The sequence below is a fragment of the Cyanistes caeruleus genome, chromosome Z (genome assembly GCF_971803275.1).
Source record: "Cyanistes caeruleus chromosome Z, bCyaCae1.hap1.1, whole genome shotgun sequence".
Taxonomy (NCBI): domain Eukaryota; kingdom Metazoa; phylum Chordata; class Aves; order Passeriformes; family Paridae; genus Cyanistes; species Cyanistes caeruleus.
The window spans coordinates 60,417,275-60,429,777 of record NC_141732.1 but is presented as its reverse complement, the minus strand read 5'-3'; the positions used below and the strand labels follow the sequence as shown (position 1 = coordinate 60,429,777).

Sequence of the window (12,503 nt, the reverse complement as noted above, 5' to 3'; positions counted from 1 at the left end):
GCCGGACTGGAAGCCGGGAGAGGCCGGAGCCGGGCTGACGAGAGGGTCTCGTTCCTCACTCGAGGAGCCGGGCCTGACCCCCGGGCCTAGGCGGAGCTGGCTCGGGCGTACGGGGCGCGCTCCGAGGCGCCGGGCGCACAGTGGGCCAGGAAACCTGACTGCCTGTGGGGTTTATTGCCTCAGCTTCTGGAGCGGCGCCCGCAGCCCTGCTCCCTGCCGTGAGCTCCGTTATGCACGGCTTCCAGGGCTCAGGATGGGCGAGGCGAGGCGAGCTCTCCTTTTGGTACTCTTTGCACGGAGTCAGACTCGCTGCAGGAGAAATGGGCAGGAACACAATGGAGTGAGGAATACGGCTGTAGCAGTGGGCTCAGCAGCAGGCTGTACGTGAAGCAAGACCTACACTGCTCATTGTAGCTTTATAAAAAGGTGTGTCACTACTACACGTTGTAGGACAGGTGAGACAGGTATCAGGTGCCGTCAAAAGGTTTTAAAACGGGATTACTTCTTTACTCCACAATGAACAGTAGTTCTAAATGGACCCCAGAAAACCGGTGTGAAAGAAGGTTTGTAGTCAATTCTAGGTGGACTAGACAAATGAACATAAATGCTTTGATTCTGGCCTCTTAATTTTTCTAAAGGACAACATTTAATAGCAAGCGCTGAAACTGTAGGAGTGTACGCTGTGGTAAAGAGAATGGAGCTGAATTTCAGCCTGAAATGAAAAAGATGGTTGCCTCGCATGGTCTTTTGAGAAATGATAGTCATGTGCTTGCTGCACAAAGTGCAGTTTTTTGTCCTATATCACAGGACATTTATACGACCTTTGTTCATGTCAAATTAGGATTGAGGGGTATTAGCAGATAGAAAATAAGAATATTTTCATAAGGCTCCTGCCACTGTTGAAAATTAAGTGATTTATTTTCTGGTGCTAAAGAAAGTGCACATCTGTTTTCTTTTCCAAATTTACATTTACATTCCTTTTTTTGTACGGTCATTTTCACTGTTCTCGTTGACTTTGTCTTACAGATTTTTCCATCAAAAAGAAGGAAATAAGGTTTTTTTTGTTTTTCTATAAAGAAAAATCTTCTTGAAAGTTTGTAAAACCTTTAAAAGGTTTAACTTTGGTTGCAGTTTGCATTTGGACAATGCCTCCTTCTTAAGTAAAAAATCAGTAGAATGGGAAATGGTTGTTGCACTTCGTTAATTGTGATTTTTTTTCCCCAAGTCATCATTTCAGTGTGCCCAAGTAATTGTTTCATGAAAGACAGTATTCTTGAACGTGTCAAAGTGACCTCTTAGCTTTCAAAATTAAGGAGTTGGTCACAGAAATCTTGAATAAGTTCTGTCCCAGCTTCTATTTTTCTTGAGGGCATCTTAACATGAGATAAAAATGACAATTCTTAGCAAGTGTCAAGTATTATGCCTTACGTTGAATAAAATGATGTCAAGATTTGATTATTTTGGTTAAAAAGGAGCTTTGCAGAAGGTGGCTTTTTCCAATTAAATTTTTTTTCCCATTCAGATTCAAAAGATTCAAAGATTTAGATTTAATGCAATAAAATACGTGGAAAAAAAAGCTAGCTAGATTAATTCAGCATAGAAGTCTGTTTACTTTATGAGGATATTCTTATATATGAAAGCAAAAATAAAGGAAGAAGCACTGATTTAAATTATTTTAGTGTCCTAAAATAATTTTCTTAGATTCATGATTTCTGGGGTGTTTCTTTGAAAATCTTCAAAATCAGGTTTTGAGTATGGAAATCAATGTACATGAGTGTGACAGGTACCAACATACTGTACTATATACAGGTATCAATATACTGAAAGTGGAAAGAAGCTGTGAACACTTGTCATTTCTCTTGCTGAGGAAGAAAACCAGCAAGAAACTGAGGCTGGGAAAAATGCAGAAGGAGGAAAGTCACTGGAGAGCAAAGAAATGGGAAAAAATTTCATAGTAATTTTCTTATTTCATACTTAAAACAACAGTATATCTGTTTGCTTCCATTGAAGTATCAGGTCTGACACCTCAGAAATGGTAAAGGCCAAACAAGGCATTTGGGACATTTTTGCCTTTCCCTATGAATCTGTGGACTGCATAAACTCTTCTGTGTATTGCAGCAGCAATTTTTCCTGTGGTCAAAAGCAACAGCTACCGCCTTTCTAACCACAGCAGGCTCCTGAACAACAGTTTGTCTATTAGACGGAATTTGCAGAACAAAATTATTTCCTGGACTGGGTGAGTCAAAGCTGTTGAGCTGGCAAGCATATGTGGACTTTATTTGACCAATGGACCACCAGTTAGACCATACTAAGCAATGTTGTTAATGTATTTACCTGTTCTGTCATTCTCACTATAAAGCAAGGAATGCCTGCCTTGGAAAGATTTCTTTAGAATAGTTTGGGTTAGTTCAGAAGTCTAACCTTTGTTCAGCTGGAGTCAGGATGAGGTACCTTAGAAAATATGTAAGATAATATGTACATTCAGTATTATCTTTTCAGAACAGTCTAGGAATCAGGAACTTCTAACACAAAACTGGTTTTTTTCATATGATCTTGAAGAATAATCTTCCAGTGATACCTTTTTATATTGAAACTCTCCTAAAACTTGCTTGTTGGTTATATTGAAAGTTACAGGTTAAAAATTGATCCTTGTCCATTCTCTCCATTCTCTTCATGATGGTTTAAATCTTTGAAGTACTTCCTCCATTGTGCTTTATTCTGTGCTGCGTTATATTTTTTGTTTTATTGGGGTTTTATTTGTTTGATATTTTTGGGTTTTTGTCCACTCTGAGGAATCCCAGTCTAATTAGTATTTGTACTTTGAGTAGAGTCCATTGCTTAATGCAGCTGATTGTTTCTAAGTCATCATTATTTCTAAGTCATCATGACTTAGGTTTTGGCAAGTGGGAGAACAGAAGACAAATGTGTAACTTTTCAGAGGATCAGAAATGCATGTAGTATGCATGTGCTTCATGCATGCAGTATAATGAGTTTCTGTGTTTTGTTCTATTCCACCTCTACTAGATCCTATAATTTATTTCTTTGCAGCTGCTTCTTTGTTGATGTGACTGTTGAACTGTTTTGTCTCCAGAATGATTAGATGTCTCACATCTCCTCCTGTGTATGCAAAGCCAAAAATGTGTGACACTTATTAAGACTGAAATTTACTTTGTTAGTGGTTTTAAATGTTTCTGGCTTGTGACATTCTTTTTCATCTTTTTGTGGCTGCCTTTAGTACACTGTGTTATGAGTAAATAATCATTAGCAAATGTTGTCACTTCGTTAATCCCAGCTTTTTGTAGGTGAGGTTTAAAGACATGAAAGAATTCAGAACCCTGCATGGAACCCTGTAGGATTCTGTGGATTATATAGTTCCATTCAGAAAAATAAGCAGCCATTTTTAATGGCCTAGTGTTTCAAACCATTTACCTGCAAAAGGATCTACCTTCTCATCTCACAGCAGCATAGTTTCTTTAGGACCTTTTGGTCAACAGTCTGTGCAAATAAAATAGATTTTATTAACTGAACTATAGATTTGTGAGTCTGAGTTTTTCTCTGTAGAGGAGACTCTTTTTCAGTAAATGTTATCTGTGTTTAGATTAGGGAAGGTGAGGATGGTGGTAATTTTACTGGTTTCTGAGCAAAATATTACTGGGCACATGTGTTTTTCATACCATCTATAACAGACACTTTTTATTTCTACAGTGGAATGTTAAATAAGCAAAGTTCTTTGCCATATTAATTGTGGTGGAACAATATTTCATATAACCTGTAACCAGCCTGTGAAGCAGAGTGCTGCTAAATCACTTTTCCCTTAAAAGCCAGAGAAGAAAGCAGGCTTCATTTCCTTTCCTAATTTGTGGTGTTGAGCAGGGTGTTCGGAATTTTGCAAGCCCTGAAATAAACATGGCATGTTCATAATGCACTGTCTTCCCAAGAAGATGGGAAGACTGGTTTAAGAAGGTAAGCAAAGAAGATGGAGTAGGTCATCATCTGCTATGAAGACACAGTTTTACAACTAACTAGTGATGGCAAGGGAACTTTTGTCGTTACTTTGACTATATGAGACAAGATTAGCGAGAAATCAGAACCTCCATATTTCCATGGAAGAGGCTGAACTGATTAGCACTGGGTATAAATCAGAGAAAGTGTTTACCAACTCTCAATAATTTTCTCCTGTCAATATTTGTCTACTGTCCTGTAGTACTAGCTCTTTTTCAGAGTGAGTCAACAAACTGTTTCTCATACAGTAGCTGATTGCATTCAACTACTGAGCTATCATGGGAGTGTGTTGTTAGCACTAAACAGTTTGCACTTCACCTGCTGTTTATGGCTGTCATGATGGAAACATTATACATGCTTATGCAGCAGCACCTGAGAGAGCTGTAGGACCTTAAAAGCAATTTTTCCCACTGTGTTTCCACAGTTCACCAGATAGTAGAACCAAACAATAAGACAATCTCAACTAATGCCTTGTGCCTCAGACTCAGTGTAGTACAATTATTGTCTGCATGCATGTGTTGATAAGAATATTATTTTTAAGATCCTGCAAGTAAGTTACTTTGATGGAGGTGTGCTGTGACACACAATGGATACAGTTCACAGGATGCTGGGAAATCTAAATTAGTAGTACTAGAAATCTGTGGTTTGGGTTTTGGGAGTATGTTCGGTTTTTGTTTAGTTGGTTCATTGGTTTTGTTTTGTTTTCTCAGCTAGAACCTTGGATGCCATAATTTTAGAGATCAGACACTGCAAAAGCCATACCTTAGCATTTCTGTGTGTTCCACTGCAGACTACTGTGTGGACATCACCTCTTTATATGAAAGTCAGTATGAAAGACCAGTTTCCAAATTCCTTTTGTTTAGGCTGTTGGAGGGAACTGGGGGCAAGAGGGGAAATAAGTAAGTTGTATCATGTTCGAGTATGTTGGTTTGAGTTCCTATTTAAGGTCTGGGCTTTTTGTTAGCTCCCATGGAGTACCTATTCTGTTAGTTTTCTGATGTTTATTCTATTGGAAAACCAATAAGCATTTGTTGTCAGATGGCAAGGTCATGAGCACTGAGGATAATGAATGTATCAATAAAGATTTTTAAATGTTTGCATGACTTGTAGTTTCTTGACTTACTTGTTTAGATTGGAAGAGCTAAAAGTATAGTTAATGTAGACTGTACAGTGAACTAAGTTGCAGAGAGGTTTTTCCTGAAAGGTGTAGTGATAAAATTAAGGTTTGGTGTCAAAAACTGTTAGATTTTCTATTTCTTCAGATGAAGCTAAAAAAAATCAGTTTCTAATGGCAGTTATGGAACTTTAAATTAAGAAGTACTAAACATTCTATCATTTTGCTACAGTAGGATATGTCTGTGCCATATCACAGTTATGACACAGAGCCAAATACTTTTCCAAGGAAAATGGCCCAGGAATTCAAGGCATGTATTTATTGTTCCATATCCTGTTAATAGCCAAGCGGATGAGAGGACTGAGAAGTAAAATGGAAAGAGGATTTCATATGTGTTTGGCAGGAAAAAGTGATGATTTGTATTGAAAGGTTATGCTTTAATTTCTTTGTCTTAGCTGAAATAATGTTGCCCTGTGATTAACTTTGACCTATTTAACTCTGCTGTCTTGGAAAATTTTTTTCCATTCTTACTTTTATCTTGTGCTACCCAGTTCTCTTATTTTGGTTGGTTTTGTCATTGCTTTACTATAAAATACCCAATTAGTTTTTGTCTGAAGTTGTGCAACAAAACTGAAAGCAATTTGAAAGTATATTTAGAATTCAAGCAAAGACTAAGGCCCTCTAAATAATACAAATATTTTAGCCTGTTAAATTTTTTTATAAAGCCCATCCTGTGAAATAGACCAACTGTAATATACATTATATTAGATGCTGGTGAATACTTGTGATTTGGTTTTGAAATACTTTTTAACTTTATTTATTTCATTTTTTTTTTAATTCCATTTTGTGTGAGGCTTCACTGTTAAAAACTTCAACCATGCCTGTCTGCTGTCATTTGTATATGTTTGGTAGCACTTGACTCTGACTTCCAGGGAAATTCTGATGTATGGCATATTACTCAAGTACAAAATAGGTTGTCCTGAGGCAAACTGTCAGTTTTTATATTGCCTTAATATAAAGGGTGTGTGTAGTTTTTTGTTTTGTTTTGAATTTTGGTGAGGCCGCTAGGTGGAGTCAAAACATTGAGCCTCTGTGGATATTGATTTGCAGGTAGCTGGTGGGTACAGTCTTCACATTCACAGTGCTGCTTTCCAGCATCAGCACTGCTTCTCTGGCAGCCTGGAAGACCAGGAACTGTTGTCTAGCTAAGATACGCTGTTTCGAAAAATAGAAAGACCAAAATGTTTCTCTTGAATTTGAACTCCAGCGTTTTTCATGCTCTACATTGATTGAAAAAGTTGGTCATGGCATTAGTTGTGATTTGCAAATCTGTTCTTACTTATATCCATAAGAATGTCCTCTGAAGGTATACATAAGGTCCAGCAAGAAAAACAGAATTATTTGCATTAGAGTATTTAAGAACTCAATGACTAAATTATCTGAATTTGCACACACCATCCCCCCCGTCTTCCTCACTTTTTAAAATCTTGGCTCTCACTTCACTTTCCAACGCTGTTGTTTCAGGTCTTTTTTCAGAACAGAATATAATTTTCCATCCTGCATGAATCCAATATACCCTGATTTTTGTGTGGCTACATGGTACTGTCAAATCTATTTGCAAATACAATAAATCGGTCTGTATATGTTTTTTCCCAGAAATTTATTAGTTAATTTACTTCACTCCATAAAATTATACTTGTCATTGTAACTAATGCAGTTTAGGTGAAGATTAATTTGAAAACTGAAAGTGCCATTAAAGAGTCTTTGATGGAATTAAAACTGTCAATTTGTAATCAGGCTTAAATGAGACAGCAGGCTTAAATCTTGACTGTATTATATAGTGATTCTCAGTAGTAGAAACATGTTGGGTTTTGTCCGTATTTTCTAAAGCTGGTGCTATGGCTCCCTGCTGCTTCTTCACAGATCGTGGCTTTCTTGTTTTATTTTAATAGTGTTAATGGAGCATAATTAACTCAAACCAAAGGCACATATTTAAGCCATGGGAAATGTTTCTAAGCGAAGCCAGACTTAAATGAATGTTTAATATGTGTAAGATACTGCACAGGTTAAAAATCAACTCTGTAAATTCAATTGCATTGTTTGTCTTTGCAGCAGCCATGCTGGCCACTGTATTGTTGTAATAGTGTATTATGAAGGTTCTTCCCCTTTCTAAAATCAAATTTATATTTTCCAGAAGCAGCAATTAATCAAATTGCAGATTTATTGGTAAAAGAAATTACCTGGCATTCTGCAATTACTGCAGTCTGCAAGTTAGAAGCTTTGTTTTATTCTTTAAAATCCTCATTTAGAAGTAGCTACTAAGTATTTAAGTGTTATTCAACTCAGTCTGCTTTTGGTAGAAAATTCCATTCTTACTGATTTTGGGATTGGCAAATTAGCTGTTTTCACCATAATTTGTGTTAACAGCTGTGTCTATAATAATCTCTGTTATAAGTGAAAGTCCAAATGAAAACTTGTGTGCTTTTCCTCCTGATGTTCACCTAAATGGATGAAGCATTGCACAAATGTATAAAATATTTCAGTCTGCCCTGCATGTCATTCCATTTACATTATTAGATGCTAGAGGACTCAACCCAGAAAAAGGCCAGTGCAAGTTGCCAGCAGAGACCAGTTTTATATATCTACTGTAAAAATGCAATACAAATTAAGTTTTGGTAATTTGAAGGACCTCACAGAAACACAGAGACTGGAAGAGCATTTGTGGAGATCAAATCTAGTCCCATGCTACCTTAGGTAACCAAGTAACCAAGTAACATAACCCATTTTATAAGCTGGTCAGTCACCATGTTATAAATAGAGATGTTTTTACTTGCTAGGACTTATTAGATATCTTTTTCAGAATCTCACTGCTCTGATGCCTGGAAATGTCTGTTGTTGCAAGTCCAGATTTTGTGTATTCCTGACCAACTTATTCTTAATTGTTCTTATATCTGTATTACTTCTTAGCATCAATAGCTTTTTTTACTTTAGGAAATTTAAATGGTATGCTTAATGGCAGCAATCATCTCAAGACTCTCTTTGCTAGACTAAATTCATTATTTCATATGTGTTTCTAGCAGTAGTGCAAGTTTAGGTTGCTACTGACTGTTGACTTTACTGATACTTTGTGTAGGCCGACATAGCTGTTTTGAAGTCGCTCATCAAATGGGCGATGGGACTGATTGCCTGGTTAAAAGCTGTCACCCCTGGATGTTTTTGGTCCACTTGATTTTTCACCTATATGCTGCCCTGAATATTTTCTAGGTATAACCCTAGCAACAGTTGTGCTGATGCCATTGATGGAGTGAGGTACAGGGTCAGAAATGAGCAATGCAGGGAGGAGCACTGAGAGAAACGTGATAAAGCAATACTGTTGCAGGACATGAACCTTATACTTAAACCAGGCTTACTTAGATAACTCTAGAGTTCTACACTATACCAGAGAAAACAGAGTGTGATATTGGAAACAGTTTGAACCAAACAGTTCAGGCATTAGCAACAGCCTATGCAGGGATGCTACATCCTTCCATCTAATTTAAACTGAATCAACTTCTGATTGCTCCATGCAAGCAGTAATTGTCTGTTCTATAATTCTGTAATGTAACCAAAAGCAAGTCTAGAATAATATTAGTATCTGCTTGGTTCAGTGTTTGAGGAAACTCTTTGCGTTGCATCTGGTTCCTAGTATTATAAATAGAACTTATATTCCAGTCTGGAAAGTTAGAGGTTCCCCTGGCATTGTTTCTTTGTTTTCTCTTTGAGCAAAGTTATTAAAATACTGCAGTCTGATACATGGAGTTTCGGGAATTTATTTATTTATTTATCATTTTATGTAGATAAATAGTTCAAAACACTAAGCCATGAAAGAAATGGCCAAGATTTCGCCTGTGCATATATATTTACTTGCACAGTTTTTTACTAAGCTGATGTCAGTTATTTTGGTTCTTACTACAGTCTGAGTGACTGGTAGCAAGGCAGCAACATGTCTGAAATGATCATTTGAAGAATTATGTGTAGCAACTGATTTTACATAAAATGTTATAGTACAGTTTTTGAAGGCCCATGGTCTCATTTGGTCAGTTAGAAAAACTTCCTTATTTGTACTGCCATTTTTGATCTACACAAATGACTGCATCTTCCTATCAGGAGAAGCAAACAAGGTATCAGCATTTCAAAACTGGGCAGTTCTGGTTTTTCTGTTTCTAACAGGTAGTCAACAACTTGCTGGTATTTATGCCAATAATTTATACAGCTCTCAAGTTTATAGGTATATCTCTTAATTAAACTAGCCAATATAGTAAGAAAATCAGATGGCATCTTCTTTTAGTATTTAAAAATTGTGCTCTCTGGTAATCTGAGACCATACATTCCAGTTCATGAACTCAGTCCAACTTTAATTATTAATAAATCTTGTTGGGCAGGCTGGAGGTAATATGGATTTGGAATCCATATGGAATAATAAATGAATGCAATATGTTGGTGCTGTGACTGTTTTAGTGTTTGTTTCAGATGATATGCAATTGGTCATTGGCAGGGCTTTATTGTCTATATTTCTATGTGAAGATACTGAATGACCAAAAGCAATAGGTTCTTTTTAAAAAGAGTATCTGCTTAGTATCCCTCACTTCATCATACTTTTATGTTGCTCAGGTTGTTGTTTTTCTTTGACTCCACTTGACTTTTATTTTGACTTCAGTTTGAATCATTGTGTAGTCTTTCTGATGTTCTTGGATGTGGGTGGTGTGGGGTAGAGTTCAGAGCCATGAATGTGTTTCTGAGGAGCTTCCCCTTTACTTCCCAAAAGGTTTTACCAGACCTGTGCTAGCAGTATGTGAATAACTAGACACAGGGCAGTCCACTGAGAATCTGTTCATGACTTAATGAAGTACTGTTCTTTAATGGATTTGTAGATTCAGGTAGAGTTCAGTAGATTTTGGGGATGAGAAACTAACCCAAGAATGTTATTACTTAAGCATGTACATTCATGACAGCAGCTTCATTTATGCTAAACTTCTATTTGAAATTCAAAGTTTCAGTAGTCCAGTGAGAAGTTACTAAAGCCTTAATGCCAGAACTTGGTATTAGAGAAAAAGAGCAGAGGTGGAACAAACCGTTTTTTATGCACGCTTCATTTTCAAAGTGAAATCGTCAATATTCTGGGCCATGATGTTTCTGTATGGCACTGAAAGGAAAAGTAAACAACTTGCCTACATTGGAATAGATAGATTTGAAGAATCTGTGGTAACAAGGAAAATAAAGTTTCAGCATAAAGCATAGATAGAAATGTTGTCTTTTGTTTTTGTCTTGCATCAAATAATTTTGGTTAGGCTACTTCTAGAGAAATTCTATTATAGAATTGGAAGACTTCTGACAAAAAGTTTTGCCTTCCTTCAAACAGAAGCCATGTGTGCAGCCCTTCTCAGATCGTTGTCATTTCACTCTTCTGTTTTGTTATTCCTTCAGGCTAAAATTGGCTTTTATGCATGCTCCCTGCATTGTATGCCAAAACCTTTCTGTGCACCTGTACACATACCAGACAGGTTTTACAATAAAATCAATAAAGGTACAATGGCTAGTGTTAAGAGAAAAACTTACTTAATGTGAAACAGTGTTAAGTAAACATGCCTTTATTAGCAAGAGCTCTGTGTATTTCTTCAGTTATGGTTGAAAATTTTAAGTTGTCATTATTACTATAACATGTGATTTTTTTTTTTTTAATTTCTTTTAATTACGTGACAGAAATAGGAAGACAGATAGTAAATATCTGACAGCCAGGAGTCCTCCTATGATAGTAAACACTGGAGGAATTTTGACTACTTGAATGCAAGCTTAATTTTAAAGAAATTAAATCAACTGAATTTAAGTTGATTAGAACTATAGTTCAAATAGAAAAGAAGTGTACCTCTTCTGGTAAACGAGTGAAACTGTCTATTTAAAATCAAACACAATTAAAGGAGTAAATTTGCAAGTGAGTAACAACTAGGTTTCCTCCCATGCTGATTATGTGGCAGACATCCTGTATAAATACAAAATTATTTGCTATAATGGGTACAATCAAGTGATATTTTTTATGTCTTATTTTGTGCAACTTTGCAGTTCTTGTTCTTTGTCATCTGAAAATAACTATGTGAGTTTTATTCCTTACTTCAAAAATGCTAGTACTGTCTATTTCTGTAGAGTTCCAGTAACTGCAATGCTGTTTTCCTTAGAAGGTTGAGTCATAATTTAATCTGCATGGTTTTGTCAATACCAAAGTTTTTGTCCCCGTTTGCACTTAGTCATACTCTAAATGGAAAAGGTAAAAGAGAGATTTATTTAAAAATTAGACTTAATTTATAAAGATAACAGCTCTAAAAAGGACTTTGTTCTTCCTTCTAAAAATATTCTGATGCTGTTTTTTTAATGTTTACTATAAACTGTGTATTGAACTGGAATGTTGCTATGAAAAGATATTTTTTGTACTTTCAGGTCCATTGGGCCACGGCTTGTGTTGAGAATGACGTTAGGAGCAGAAATTACTAGCCAGCTCAAGGCTTCTTCTTACATAGCATCAGGACGAAACCTTTTGAGATGGGACCTGTCACCAGAGGAAATTAGAAAAAGAACAGAAGAACTTATCAAGAAGACAAAGCATGTATATGACAGTGTCGGGATGCTTGAAATCGAAGAAGTAACACATGAAAATACTGTAAGGGCTTTGGCAGATATAGAAGTAGAATATGCAGGTTAGCATGTGTTTTCTGTATTTCTTTGCATAAGACATTCCATATGCCATCTGCACATAAGGAAACGTGGAGAAAAAATAGTTGTTGCTTCCAATTTTGATCTCTGCTGTTCTTGTGTAGAATGTGTAGAGGCCTCTGAAGAGTTCTCTGGTCCTAACAATCTTTTAGAAGCTCCCAGAGAACTGCCTTTAGTCACCTGTTTTGGTTTTGCATGTGACGCTCCACACGGTTACATTTCCAACCACGTGCAGCTGCCAGGGGACACTGCAGCAGTGTAGGCTGCAGCGTCTGTGGTATGCATAGTACATTACACATAGTAAGCAGTGTTTTTTTCAGACACTGCAGAATCTGACACAAGCAAGTTGAATGGAGTAATGGAGATGTTGATAAACTGCTAGTGGAGAAAATATGATGATGAGGAATTTTTGAATGTGCTGTTGAAAGATGACTTCTTTACTTGCTCACATCTAAATTGTGGCCTGTGAGGTCTTGAGGAATCCAGGGAGAGGTTGGTCATACAGTCACAGCTAGATTGTTCTGAATGAATTATCAATCCATAGCAATATTAAGATGGGGTTTAATGGTCAAACTCAGGTCATTCAGTTTATTTGTTAATAATTGTCAGAGGAGATGGGTAAAATACAAACTGCATATTGCATGTC

General features: G+C 36.6%; 1 protein-coding gene across 11 annotated transcripts in view; it reads left to right on the top strand.

The window, feature by feature from the left end:
• NLN (neurolysin) overlaps positions 1-12,503 on the top strand; it is a 39,621-nt gene that overhangs the window by 370 nt on the left and 26,748 nt on the right. For 2 of the 11 annotated variants that reach the window (XM_086868530.1, XM_086868533.1), the window contains exons 2-3: positions 2,122-2,236; positions 11,585-11,841. In XM_086868530.1, the coding sequence (XP_086724656.1) occupies positions 11,613-11,841 (229 nt within the window). In that variant the 5' untranslated portion in view covers positions 2,122-2,236; positions 11,585-11,612. Of the gene's footprint in view, positions 1-31; positions 456-1,809; positions 2,237-11,584; positions 11,842-12,503 lie in introns of those variants that run through there. The other 9 variants (XM_086868524.1, XM_086868526.1, XM_086868522.1 and 6 more) reach the window with 7 other exon arrangements.